The sequence below is a fragment of the Vanellus vanellus genome (assembly GCF_965231255.1).
Source record: "Vanellus vanellus genome assembly, chromosome: 1".
Taxonomy (NCBI): domain Eukaryota; kingdom Metazoa; phylum Chordata; class Aves; order Charadriiformes; family Charadriidae; genus Vanellus; species Vanellus vanellus.
In genome coordinates, this window is record NC_138905.1 from 77192418 (window position 1) to 77206247 (window position 13830).

General features: G+C 43.4%; 1 protein-coding gene across 2 annotated transcripts; it reads left to right on the forward strand.

Moving 5' to 3' along the window:
* The first annotated feature begins 91 nt into the window (after positions 1–91).
* On the forward strand, positions 92–12938 carry TSPO (translocator protein). 2 transcript variants are annotated; one of them, XM_082490552.1, is made up of 4 exons: positions 92–183; positions 7074–7274; positions 11166–11304; positions 12175–12938. In XM_082490552.1, exons 2-4 carry the CDS (start codon positions 7087–7089, stop codon positions 12349–12351), a joined length of 504 nt encoding a protein of 167 aa, XP_082346678.1. In that variant the 5' UTR covers positions 92–183; positions 7074–7086; the 3' UTR covers positions 12352–12938. The 2 variants fall into 2 exon arrangements, with proteins under 2 accessions (XP_082346678.1, XP_082346677.1); XM_082490551.1 differs by lacking the exon at positions 92–183 and adding an exon at positions 524–663.
* Positions 12939–13830: the final 892 nt, after the last annotated feature.

Below are 13830 nucleotides of genomic sequence, written 5' to 3' on the forward strand. Positions count from 1 at the left end.
AGGGAGGCCGGCCCCGCTGCCTTGGGCCCGGCCTGCGCCACGCCGCGCTCCCCTCTGCTCCTCCCGCCCGGCGCCGGAGGTCCCACCCCGGGGCGGGCCCGGGCGGCGGGAGGAGCCCGGACGCCGCCGCCGCCGCCTCACGGTAGAGGAGGCACGACAGGCGGCGGCAGCGCGGGAGCGGAGGTAACGCCGGGGGTGCTCTGCCTGTGGGACGGGACGGGAGAGACCGTGGGCCGCCGTGAGGAGCCCCTGCGTGGGTCCCGGTGGCTCCCGGAGGACCCGGCGTGGCTCCGGGGACCCGCCAGCGGCACCACTCCGGGAACCACCGGGACCCCTCCTCCCCGTGCGGCCCTGGCAAAGAAAGGGCTTGTTTGGGGTTGTTTTTTAATTTTCCCCGCTGAATTTCTAAGTGACGTTTATAAGCCAGCATGAAACGCGTTTTAAGTAATTTGAGCGTTCGATGGCAGGATTAGTTTCCTTACCCTCCTCCTCCTCCCCCCCCTCAAAAAAAAAACACAAAGAAAAAGTGAAAGTTGCCATGCCAAAGTCGCGGTGTTGCAACGACTTTGCCGCACTTGAGGTTATGAAACGGTATCAAGCAGCGAGTCATAGCAGTTTCGTAAATGAGATCGGATTAAGTTTAACTCGGGAGAAGGAAAATGGGTGAGAACAGCCAGAAATTCTGTTTTTTTTTTTTTTTTTTTTTTTTATCTGGGGCCCATTCGGAAGGGTCGCGGGGAGTAAATTGTGCGCGCTTTTCTAATTTCTGTCCTGTGCTGAGGTGGTTTCTTCCGTTTTTTTCAGCCTCCAGGTAAACTACCTGGAAAAGCCAGTAAGCTTCTCAAGCTAGCTGAAATGCACAGGGAGTAGATAAATAAATATGCTTATAAATATCTAAAGGGTGGGTGTCAAGAGGATGGAGCCAGACTCTTTTCAGTGGTGCCCAGCAACGGGACAAGGGGCAACGAGCACAAACTGGAACACAGGAAATTCCATCTGAATATGAGGAAACACTTCTTTACTGTGAGGGTGGCAGAGCACTGGCACAGGCTGCCCAGAGAGGATGTGGAGTCTCTTTCTCTGGAGATAGTCAAAACCCGCCTGAATGCATTCTTGTCCAACTTGCTCTAGCTGGCCCTGCTTTGGCAGGGGCATTGGACTAGATGATCTCTGAAGGTCCCGTCCAATCCCGACCGTTCTGAGATTCTGTAATACAGGATATATATGACATACATGGATATAGGGTACAAACGACATACATGTCTACATCCCATTCTGTGGCTGCCTCTACCCATAATGTCAGTGGCATCTCCTCTTGTGCTAAGCCAAGAGGAGATGCTGGGTGCCAAGTACCGTCAGCTGGCAGTACCTCAGTGAGCACCCCGAGAGTAGCTGCCGCTCTTGTTGCGTTTAGCTTGAGTGCTAGAGCTTTTAGGCACCCTTACTACCAGCTGCCCCACGAGCCCTGACAGCAAGGGCTGCCTCATCTACGCTGGGCCACCGGATTAGAGTTTGCCCTACCGGATGCCCGTCAAGCCCTGGGAAGAGTCATGTTTGGTGCTTTTAGAGGGAAAGCCCAGAGCAGTGTCCAGTTCCCGCAAAGTTCAAGTAGCGACGCTGTGGCTGGGAGCGTGCCTCAGCGTGACCATTTCATCTTTGGTTTGCTGTAAAATGGCACAGACTGCTTGTAAAACACTTGGGACTTACCAGTGGTGACACCCCAGGAACAGCCCGCTGGTATTAAAACATCTCTTGGATGTGGCGCTTGTTACATTTTCCCCAGTTAAAAGAATACCTGGCGAGCTAAAAAGAATCAGGCCTAGGCAGCACTTAAGCTGGAAATGTCCAAGAGAAACTTAACCTTTTTTAAGAACAGATGTGGATGACGCTTTCCAAGTGGGGGGGACAAAGCAGCAGCAGAAGAAAAACCTATGGTCGGAAGGAGAGTAGTCAAAGGGATGTTTCATCTTCAAACTACACTGCGTGCAAAGGATTTTATACAAACATACATAGGGAAAATCAGAAGAGATTGAGCAGTAAATGACAAATTACCACCTGGGCAGATGTTGTTCTAGTGTACATTTCAGTTCCCAGTGTGTGAGTCTTCAATAAATCCTAAACTTATTTGCACAACTTGTGCCCTGCCATTTTAAAAGAAGTGTAACCTGGGCAGTGCAATTTGTTGTCTCTAAACCCGATGAGTACACCTTGCATTATATCCTTAAATGAAGGCCATAATTTTTATTTTTAGTTATAAATACATTTTATAAACATATACTATACACTCACTTGTTAGATACTTCTATAATATATACTGTTTTAAGTTTCTCTATTACATGAGATTAGATAACAAAGATAAGACTGCTTTTTTTGTGGTAGCCGTATTCTCTGTCACAGACTATGATATAGCTTTGTTTTTAGTGTTGCGGTTTCCCAGGAGTTAAAAGCCACAACACACATAAACAGTTTTATCAATATAAATGAAGTATGCACCCCTGCATTCTTCAGACCGCTATCTTGGGAAGAAGCCTTTCCCCAGGGAAAATTTGCACGCTGCCTGGGTAGACCTGAGTAGAACCTTATCTGCCCTCAAACACATAGACTGTAGAGGAGGAGAGGGAAAGTATATACCTTAGGGGACTCCCTCCCCCGACCTCCATTACTTTCACAGCTTTGTCAATCTACCTCAAAACAGCAGGGACTGGAAACCCCAGAACCACGTGGGTGATTTAGCCCCACCGAGAGATTTTTCCTTCGTGTTTTTAATGCGATAGCTAGAATTTAAGCCCCGTGTGATTGGGTAGCCAGCACTAAGTTGCACAAGAAAGGGATTAGTCAGAGGTTTATCAGCAAAGGGATATAAGAAAATGCAACAAAAGTAGTTGTCCTTTCTTTCCTTCTACTTCCCACTGACCTGAGCTCTCCCTGGGAGCACCTGGAGAAGGGGAAGGGACCCACCTGCCTTTCAGAGACCTGTTTGAAGATAAATAAGTGCTTTAGTTCATTTTTTCATCAGGCTGAAGCAAACCAGCTCCTCTGTCATGATATATGTAGTCCCTGCCCTGGCGCACCCCATCCCATTTTTCGGGTGCGCAACATTTTTTCCAGAAAGAGGAGGACATGGAAAGCTTCTGTTTGTTTTTTCTGCGTGTTACACCACCACAGAGAAACAACCTGGAAAAAGATAGAAGCCCAGTAGGCAGCAAGTTGCAGCATTGCGGTGTCCCCCCCTTATTTCTCCTGTAACTTTACGTAGGTAGAACCATCTTTGGGCAAGTCAGATGTTTTGAATACCTAGAGAAATTATTTTAACACGTTTGTACAACAAACTGGCCTGCTGTAGCCCTCACTGCTCTGCTGGAACTGCCTGAAGTCAGACTAGGGCTGAACAGAAAATGGGCAGGATGATGAAAAAAATGTTGCAGGGCAGAGATAAGAGGTAGAAACAGAAATAAACGAGTTAAGTGTGTGTGTGGAGAAAAGATTTCCAACTGTGGTGGTTCTTAGAGGCAGGTATCCGCTGGGCACACTGCAGATACCATCCACAGACATCCAGGTTTCTTCAGTATGAAAATCAGGGTGCAAGAATATTGTGCAACCAGATCTCACCCTTAAGTGGAGCTGGGATACGAGTGAGAAAGTAGTAATTATTTCTAGGTTGTGTAATACAGATGCAGCCAGAGGGGCTGTGGTAGCAAGCCTGTGCCGTGCAAGTTACTACCAAGTAATTTCAGGATTATCAGCTATAGACTAAAAGGAAGTCAAGGCTGATAATCCTTTATATATATACTCTGTGATTACATTACTTTTAAAAAATGTACTGGGTGTTCTATAAATGTCTCGCAGATCTGGTGCTGCACAACTAACCAAACAAAGGCTACAGCACTGACGAAATGCACTGACTCTCCAGTGCATCCCTGCCTTTTACTTACTCTCTCACCAAAGACCTACACTGAGTAACCAGAGGAAGACAGGCATGGCTTCTTCCAAAATCAGCTATTGATGATCCCTGAGTTAGCTACTGCTTTTTATGGGAAACTGACACTAGTATTTTATTTCTTGGGGTTTATAATACAGGAACTCTGACAGCTGATGGACAGCTGTGGTCCACTAGGTCAAGTCTACCAAGCCTACAGTCTGATCTTGCTGCATGGCTTTGTTAATTTCTCCTTGGTACTATGCAAGAGAGTATTTTGCCGCGCTTAGGAAGTCCTGAGAAATACTATTGGAAAACATAGTATATAATTAGTAGTAATAGTAGTCAAAAGACTAGGACACCAACATTCAATTCAAGCCAGTATGTTCAATCTCATCACTTCCATTTCTTCCCCTTTCCTGTTCATGCACGGCTTCAGTTTCCCTCTTTCTTTGCTTTGTGCCTTCCCCGTTTCTGTTTGCCTGCCTGATTTTCTTTGTCTTGTCACCTAAGAATTATTTCAGCCTTCTTCCTCCAACATGCAGAGGGACAGATGCATAGCTACATCACTTATTCACTAATGACTGCGTCAGAGCAGTACTTTTCCAATTTGGTAGCATTTAGCACTTTCAGCTTGCAGAATACTTTGAAACTTTCTTCCCTGGGGAGAAGCTGACAGAAGCCCTGACAAAGTCCAGTTGCTTAATACCTGCAGGAAACCACCCTGGTATTGTTATGTCCAAATAAAGCATAAACCCCATTGGGTCCTTGCTTATCACTTAAAAAAAAAAAATTAAAAAAAATATCAGCATTTGATAGCCCCACTGGAGCTGCACAGACAACCAGCCCTTTATAGCACACGTAGAGAACTAAGCCTCGTGTTCTCTCTGTAGGCAAAGCAAGAGCGACAGGATTAAGAATTAGTGAGATCTTAGTAACTTTAAATTTCTAACTTAACCTTTGGGAATTACTTATCTGAAGGCAACCAAAGAGAATCTTTGTGGTTGGAGCTCTTGTTCCTGTTACACCTTGTTGCTTCTGCACATAGAAATTCCTTGACATCCTAGGAAAAGCAGAGCCTTTCATGCTGTCAATACGGGTGACAAGTAGTGTATACTGCCGCTGACAGCCTGCTCCCTCAGGAAAATAACAATGCAGATCTAGGCATAGGAGAACACATTAATTCCTTTGCTCCACTTCAGATGCTCCCTGGTAAATAGCAAGGAGAATCCATTAGGCAGGAAGTATGGCAGCAATGACTACAGCAATGAGCTATGCATATTTTTTTTTTCCCCTCTCTTCCTTGTCCATCCTCCACCCAAGACCTAATTGATACTATTCCAGCAGACTAGCACATTGGCCTCCCACTTCTTCTCCACAACCTTAGTTCTGCATTCTTCCCTGCTTAGTTTTTCTTTCACTGGGTCATTCTTTTGCTCTGTTTTTGACTTTGACTGTTGTACTGCTTTGTCTGCTGCCTTTTTTGCGTGCATTCCTACTCACTGCCCTCCCACACCTCTCCCCTGAGGCATGCCCACAGCCCAGCAGCCTACATGCCCTTTCTTGTTTACTCCTTACAAACTTTCTAATCCTGCGTGCTTTACTGGTCCCTCCACGCTCTGTTTTGGCTTCAAAATTCTGCTCTGCTTCTATCACCACCGGGATTTTTCTTGATCCCATGCAGCCTGGCTTGTGGTCTCAGCTACTGAAATCTGCATAACTGTATGGGCAGACCCCTGAGTACAGTGACAAAACCCATAATGGAAGAGAGTTCCCTTGCTGGCCAAGCTTATACCTGTGCTCCAAACAGAAATCCACTGTACCAGCAGAATTGCGACAATGCAACGTCACCTGTGTGCCATTTCCTATCACTTCAAGCACATCTGTTACAAGTGGGATTTCCTCTTCCCTGCTCCCTGCCTCCTCATCCCAGCAGTCATAACTACAGCAATAAAAGCTTCTAAACACAGGCCAAGACAACAGCCAAGGCAATAAGGCACTTATTGACAAACCTCTGAAATGCTGGTTGCTCTAAAACTTTATTTTCTCTCCTGGGGCTTCCGCAGTTACTCTTTCCCCACTGCTGCAACCTCTCTTATGATTCCTTCCTGCTGTCTCCCCCTCCTGCATAACAGATGAACAGGAATTGGGTGTATTTGCCTACTGTATATTTGAAAAAAAATAACACGTTTCAGTTCTGCCCTTTTTTATCATACCTCTAATCTGTTTACATTTTAGTAAGCTAAACACAGCTCTTCTGTAGCATTTGGCTTTTGGCCAGAAAATCTGCAATGAAGTTTTTTCCTGCTTGCTTGCTTACGTTTTTTACTTGCTGGCTGTACTCTAACTAAAGCAGCGCGGTCTAACCAGAACAAGCCATTACTTAGTCTTACTTCTGTAGGCAAGTTTAATCCAGTACACTTCACGGGCTTGGCAGCTAAGATTGCAGCGACTGATTGAATGCTTCATGAAGAAGCCACAGGTGCACTCCCCATTTATCTGACAGAATCTCCTCCTTGTTTAGCAAAACATCATTTAAGTACTTATCTTCTCATTGTCCTCCCTGGTGTTTATCTTCCGGGGCAGCATTGTAAGAGTCTACTAATTCACATCACTCTTACTGGCCACTGAGCGTCCTCAGCAACCTTTTGAGGCTAAAAATGCAACACAAGGTATACAATTATTTTGCTTGAGCACAGGAAAGCACACACAGTTTTCTTACTCTTGACTACACCATTTCATTGAGTGAATGGGCTTTTTGGTGAATACAGAAATACACAGCTCTTGGTGGGTATCTCCCCCCCCCCCCCGAGTGCAGTTTATGTAATATCCAGCTGCTTTATTCCTCTGGCATACTTATGGGTGAGGATATTTATGTAGGTAAAATTCAGTAATCTTAGTGCACAAAGCTGCGAGGGAAGTAAAGGCATCATTTCCCCCCTTGTAAATGGTACGTTCCTTTATGGGAGCGAGTATTGTCCAGTGAACCTGGTACAAGATCCATTAATTTCAGCTGCTGTCTATCTCAGTGACAAGACTAGGCTGTGGATGAGATCCTACACACGTGTATATTTTTAAAATCTGAAAAAAATGGAATTTTTTTGTAGTTGCATTTTAAAATTGCTCTGCCAAATCAACATGTTTGGGTTTGTTTCAGATTCACTGTCTCAATGGAAGCTGTACCAGCCTGGGCCCCAGCAGTGGGTTTCACACTCTTGCCCCACGCAGGAGGATTTTTAGGAAGCAAGGTAACCAAAAAGGAAATCCCAGTGTGGTATGAATCTCTACAGAAGCCATCCTGGTGTCCACCTAACTGGGTGTTCGCTCCTGTTTGGGGAACTCTCTATACATCTATGGGGTATGTTTTTCACATTGTATTACAGCACTTACCTGATCTCAGAGTTGCTTATTGTATAATGCGTGACTAGAGAACTATTACTGTATTCCTGTGGCTGTATGTTTGTAAGAAACTGTGTCAAGCTGCCTGTTTAACAGGTAAAAACATGTTTTGGGAGTTGTATGTGGGTTTGATAGGACATTTTGTGTGCACAAGTATCCACATCAAAAGCAGGAGTTTGAAAAGCTGCCATTAATGCTGAGGGGAGACCTTATTATGGCATACAAGTATCTAAAGGGTGGGTTGAAGGAGGATGGAGCCAGGCTCTTTTCAATGGTTCCAAGTGACAGGACAAGGGGCAACGGGCACAAGGTAGAACACAGGAAGTTCCGTTCAAATACACGGAAAAACTTCTTTACGGTGAGGGTGACAGAGCACTGGCACAGGCTGCCCAGGGAGGTTGTGGAGTCCCCTTCCCTGGAGATTTTCAAGACCCACCTGGATGCAGTCCTGAGTAATGTGCTCTGGGCAATCCTGCTTTAGCAGGGGAGTTGGACTAGATGATCTCTAGAGGTCCCTTCCAACTCTGATGATTCTGTGATTCTGTGAATGTGCTTTCCTCATTCATTCTGAGGGGAAGACCTGCCAAGCTGGCAGTGATGGAGCAAGGCAGCACTGCGATTTCTTCTATGTATGTCCTCCAGTAGTTTTAAGAAAATAAAAAGAAAGGGCGGGGTTGGGATAGAACTGTTCTAACAGAGCTCAATTAAAAGACACCAAAATCAAAATATACATGTCCTTTTGAGTAAAACTGCCGGGCTGTTATACTGTAAATGTTTGAAGCCATATATTGCCTCCTTATTTAACTAGTTTAAAATACCTGACAGCACAGCAATTACTGTCAAATGAACAAGGAATCACAAAGCCAAATACCATTCCCAAAGGAACCTTAGAAGTTTAATAATACTGTATTTTAGCAGCTGCTACTTTTAATAAGATGTAGCAAAAATATTTTGCTAGATGTAGGTTGTCTCTGGAGATTGTTTGGATGGTTTTGATACTCCTCACAGACTGCTCTGGAAGCTGTCCACCTAACATCACGTGCTTTTATGGTAACTCTGGTGAGCTGTGCCACAGAGAAGAGGTGGAGCCTCTGCTTGTAGAGCCTCAACAGAGGCCGGTGCAGCCCCCAAGCACGAAGGGATGCTTTGTGTCTCTTCTGCACTTGGTCATTAAGAACTAGCTACATACTAAGATTCAGCATGTTTTTTCCTAGTTATCAAATACACGTTGTTGGTAATCCAATAGTAATAGTTTTTTAGGATGGAGTATGCCTTTTATGGCTTACCCCTCCCATTTCTTCCATCATGACAGTACATTTTTAGTGATTTGTAATTTGTATATAGCCCTGGCTTAACTATTTAAAGTTTCAAAGAGAAAATCTTTTCTGAGGTACCATTACATAGTCACCCTGCAGGTTATCTTAAATACCACACCACCTGTTGCAAAATACAGCAATGATGCAATGTCTAAAACTGTATGTAAATGCTAAATTGGCTCTCACACATTCATTTTGGTTTCATTTTTTTTCCAGAAAAGCTTTGTAATTTTTATAGCGTCATGTACTCTCCCTCCTTTCCCATCAGTATTCTTTTCTTTCTCCTCTTACAGAGTGTACTTTTAAAAATTGCTCTCTACTCTTGTATATTGCAAGAGTTAGCATTTGAATCAGATCATTACTATCCTGTGAATAAAAAAATGCCTTTTATCAAAAGAGACAAGAGCTGAGCAGCTTTCCCATGAAGGGCTTCCTTCAAGTGGACTGCATAATTCAGAATCACAGAATGGTCAGGGTTGGAAGGGACCTCTGGAGATCATTTAGTCCAAGCCCCCTGCCAGAGCAGAGTCACCTACAGCAAGTTGCACAGGACGGCGTCCAGGTGGGTTTTGAATGTCTCCAGAGTGGGAGACTCCACAACCTCTCTAGGCAGCCTGTTCCAGTGCTCTGCCACCTTCACAGTAAAGAAGTTCCAACTCACGTTAAAATGGAACTTCCTATGCTCACATTTGTGCCCATTACCTCTTGTCCTATCACTGGACAGCACTGAAAAAAGACTGTTCCCATCCCCCTGGCACCATCCTATTCGTAACCCTTTTTCTAGATTCCTCATCATAAACCTGGATATCAAGCTAAATATTTTAAAAATCCAAATTGTGACATCTTATCACTTACTTTGATAATATCAGAATCAGTATATTCTGAGGTGGATGGCCCTGGTTATGTACTATACCTCTAGCTCAGTGAAAAGATCATATTTATTACCAGGCCTTTTCTTCTGTAATCCATCATACGCACACATTCCTTGAATGATCAAGATATCTCATTCCTGTAGAATCTCTTGACTATATTAAAAGCAAGAAATAACTGAAAGCAAGATGTAATAAGCTTACACGCCTTTCTTGACATTTAGCTTCCTAGCAGATGTGTGCATCATGATCTTAGTCTGAAGTCAGTCAGATGTACGAACAACTCTAAGTCCACACTGTGGCTCTGTAAATCATTTAAGAACAGATTTGGGTTCTGATGCATTTTATGAAGAAAAACTGTTAAGTTTTTAATGCTTACCCTTGCCTCCCCTTTTTTTTTTTTTAATACTCTCTGCAATCAAAGCTGCATTGTTCAGTCCCTATAAAAGTAACAGCCAAGAAGCATGCGTGTGTCACTAACTGGGTTAAACAGAAAAAAAAAATTTGCTTCTTGCATGACCTACAAGTGAAGACAAACTCCTTGCAGTTACTCCTATGGATGTTTGTCTCCTCCTAAAAAAATAACGCTTACAAGTTGGTCTCCATCTTTGCTCCACTGCCAGCAGAAACACATACAAGCCGCCTGCTGTCCAGCATAGTGCACAGCCCAGCTGACATTCCTACCAGGATGGAATCAGTATTCAGTTACTAATTCTGAAACAAGCGTTTAGTTCCAGATGTTGGCATTTTATCCAGGGGATTCTACTGTCATCACTTGGAATGGCTGTGCAGTCATCTGGATTGAAACCTAGCTAATGTCTAAAGGGAAAATCAAAGAGGAGCAAAAGAAATAGTCTTAGGTGATGAATGCTCCCTGTTCTAATCAGGTTCCTTTGGTGCAAAAATAAACCTTACGTTAGTAAATCTCCCAAATCTCGAGAATTCCTGTCTTTAGCAACTTATATTCTGGGATCCCACCAGCGAACTGTTCTTCTGTGGCATTAAGCTCTGTTCAAAATTTTCAAAATATCTTTCAGTAGCCAGGACCCTGCAGACAGGAAGGGTGCTAAATGCTCCTTATGGTTAATTCTTTCCACAGAACTCCTAAAATGTTTGTTCTCCCCATCTTTGTCCCCTTCTTTCTGAAAGGCGACTACAAGGTTTCTCCTGCTCTAACTCCATCCATCCCCATACTCACCTGTGCTTTAGGATGCCACTCAGTTCCCACTTCTCCTATATTCATTTCATCCACTTACAAAGTTAGTGGGTTTGTTTTTTTTTTTAATTTATTTTTAAAGCACCATCTCCCAGTACAAAAATTAACAGTTTCTTCACTATTTACAGACTTACCTTTTACCCTTACATCTAGATTTGCTTTCATTTCAACACAGCTTTCTCTTTTAAGACTGAAAGGCAGTAGGTCATCTGTTCCTCTGCACTTAGAAGCAAGAACTCTGGCAGGACAGGGAATTTTTCTCTCTCCATATTGCAATCTGAAGCAGCTGATCAACCCTGTACAGTCAGTTACTGTGCCAAGTAGTACCTGGATATCCACTTTTCCAAATAAATTTAGATCCTAGCACTGAAGTCCTTTCATTTGATCAAGAATTTGTGGTTGCTTTCTAACCAGTTTACTGAATTACACCTTACATTTACTTTCTCCAGATATGGCTCCTACCTGGTGTGGAAGGAACTGGGGGGCTTCAATGAAAAGTCAGTGGTTCCTCTGGGTCTGTATGCGGGACAGCTGGCATTAAACTGGGCATGGACTCCAATATTTTTTGGAGCTCACAAAATGGGATGGGTAAGTGGAAAAAGTAAGTTTCTTAATCATAGGCTACTGCTGTCATTTGCAGGTGCTAAGCAGAAAGTTTTATGTTATAATCTTTTCTCCCTGAAAATGAGCCCGAGTACAGAATATGGCTTGCAGAAGTTTTCCAAAATTCTTTTTAAGGCATGCCAGCAGCCACCTGAGAGAATTTACATATCTACATCCTTAAATTTCATGAAGCTCTTTCTGCCACCCTTTGATAAGAGCTTTTGTGTGACTAGAAAATGTAAACATTTGTGCCTTACTAAAATTCCTAGGTATCTTTGGCAAACAGCAGTGATAAGAAGCTTATCACAACATTACTCAGGTAATCAGCACCCATTTTAGACAAGACTAATTTTCTGCTGTCTGAAGAGAAACAGCTTGCCTCAAAAACAAAAATAAATAATTAAAAATATTTGCCTAGTTCTCTAAATACATACATGCAGTGCTGTAATAGTGGAAGACTTTGCAATCCACCATTGATTCACTCACACTGCATCTCTTCAGGCAGCATCATGAAGCAACATGAAAAGACTGACTCGCTCAAAGTCACACTGGGTTTGTAGTCGATGTAGCACTTCCTGCTGCCAAAAAGAATGGGTGAGAGGGATTTTATTCTCCCTCTCCTGCTCCCACCTGCAATGCCCTTTGTGACTGTTGTATCATTTTATGAGTCAATTCAACTCATAAATCAACAGAAATCTGCCTGTTTTTTTTTTGCTGGCGGGTTTTCTGAGAAGGAATTAACCCACAGAGGGATCCAACAAGTGCCAGAGCTAAGTGGAAAGAGACACACAAAGACTATCTGGTCAAGAAAATGCAGCAAGTAAAACCAACGCTAACCACCTTCCTGTATTTCAGGGGTTGGTGACTCTCCTGCTCACAACTGGTGCGGCAACAGCTACAACTGCTTCCTGGTACAACATCAACAAAACAGCAGCTTATTTGATGGTTCCTTATTTAGCTTGGCTAACCATGGCTTCTGCGCTTAATTACCGTATCTGGAAGGACAATCGCAACAAGAAACAATCTGAATAAACAGTTTTCAGCCAAGATTCCACCCCCCACCCCCCAAGAATTTTCTAAATAAAGTTATGGCCTTATTTTATTTTTAGCTGAACTACTTACAGCATAATTTTGCTAGTTACAAGTTGACAAAGCAGTACTTGTTTAAAACAAATACGTCTTTACTAGGCAAGTCACAAAGAGGTGTATGCCTGACTGGGTTTTATAGCAAACTAGAAGATAGTCCGGACTGAAAAATACCCATTTTCTATTTTACAGCATTACATTTTATATGACAACAGCATTTTAACTATTATCAGAAGTAAGCATGAACTCCAACTTCATTTTGCTCAGAGGAAGAAATCCAGCCATATATTAACACAGCTTCCAGAAAGCTGCTCTTAACAGTGACAGGCATGATTGTGGCCTGAATCTTTCATGTTTACCACTAGACACAGGGCTTTAGTGCTGTGTGTCCAACTGCAGCTGCCAGATGTTTATCTTCTGGTCATTGTTCTCTGGAAATGAGATTTTTTTTTTTTCCACAGTTGGTGCCTTCCCACTTTGAAGCATTGTACAATCTAGTGTCAGCTAAATGCATTAAACTACATGTAAACTTACTAACCTTGTTCCTTTGTTTTTATTGTTTTTAAATGGTTTTGAGCAAAAAAAACACTGAAGGCAACAGGATGCTATAAGCCTCAAAGATAGCCTCTTCATCTCTTCTCCTCACCCTTGCAATGGGCCAGACAAAACAGGAAATTCAGAGCACCTGGACAGAAACTGAGAAGACATTCAGCAGCCCCTGCACACACCTCTGAGGCATCACCAGCAGCACTGGCCAGGCAGCACTAACGTGCTCCACCTGGACCCTCAGCATGATGCCAATTCACCACCAGACCTTGACAGTGGAGCCAGCAGCCAGGCCACGGGTGGGTCTGTTGCCCAGCAAGGGCTCTACATACACTGTAGCTACTAGTGTCTTACCCACACCTTCTTACTTCAGCTGCTTAGAAATAGAAACAAGGATTTCTCCTCAGGGTTATGGTAGCTGATATAGTAAGATCTGGGATGCTTAGTTCAACCAGTTGCTTCCTATAAAATACAACCATCTCTTGTTTAAGACTACAACAACAAGAGACTGTCTTTGCCCACAGCTTGTGGTCCCACTGCACAAATCTTACTGCTTTTAAAAAGTCATTCTTCTGGTTTGCCAAGCATGACATCACTTTTCCCTTTGTGATGAGGGAAACCTTCCCCTTTACTCTACATCCACAGTTATACTTCGTTACATGTTTTTTGGTATTTTGAAGGCAGAAAGTGCCTTTTGCTCTCCTACAAGTGTAAAATACATCTGCTGAACAGCACTGCATGTCCCTTTACATCTAGTCTCAAGCACCCCTTACTGTAACTATATTCTCTATCACAAACTTTTTCCCTGCACCAGAAGTAGTCACACCATTTATGTTAAGCACTTCACTATGTTTCTTTAATCACATTTAAGTAAGGAGT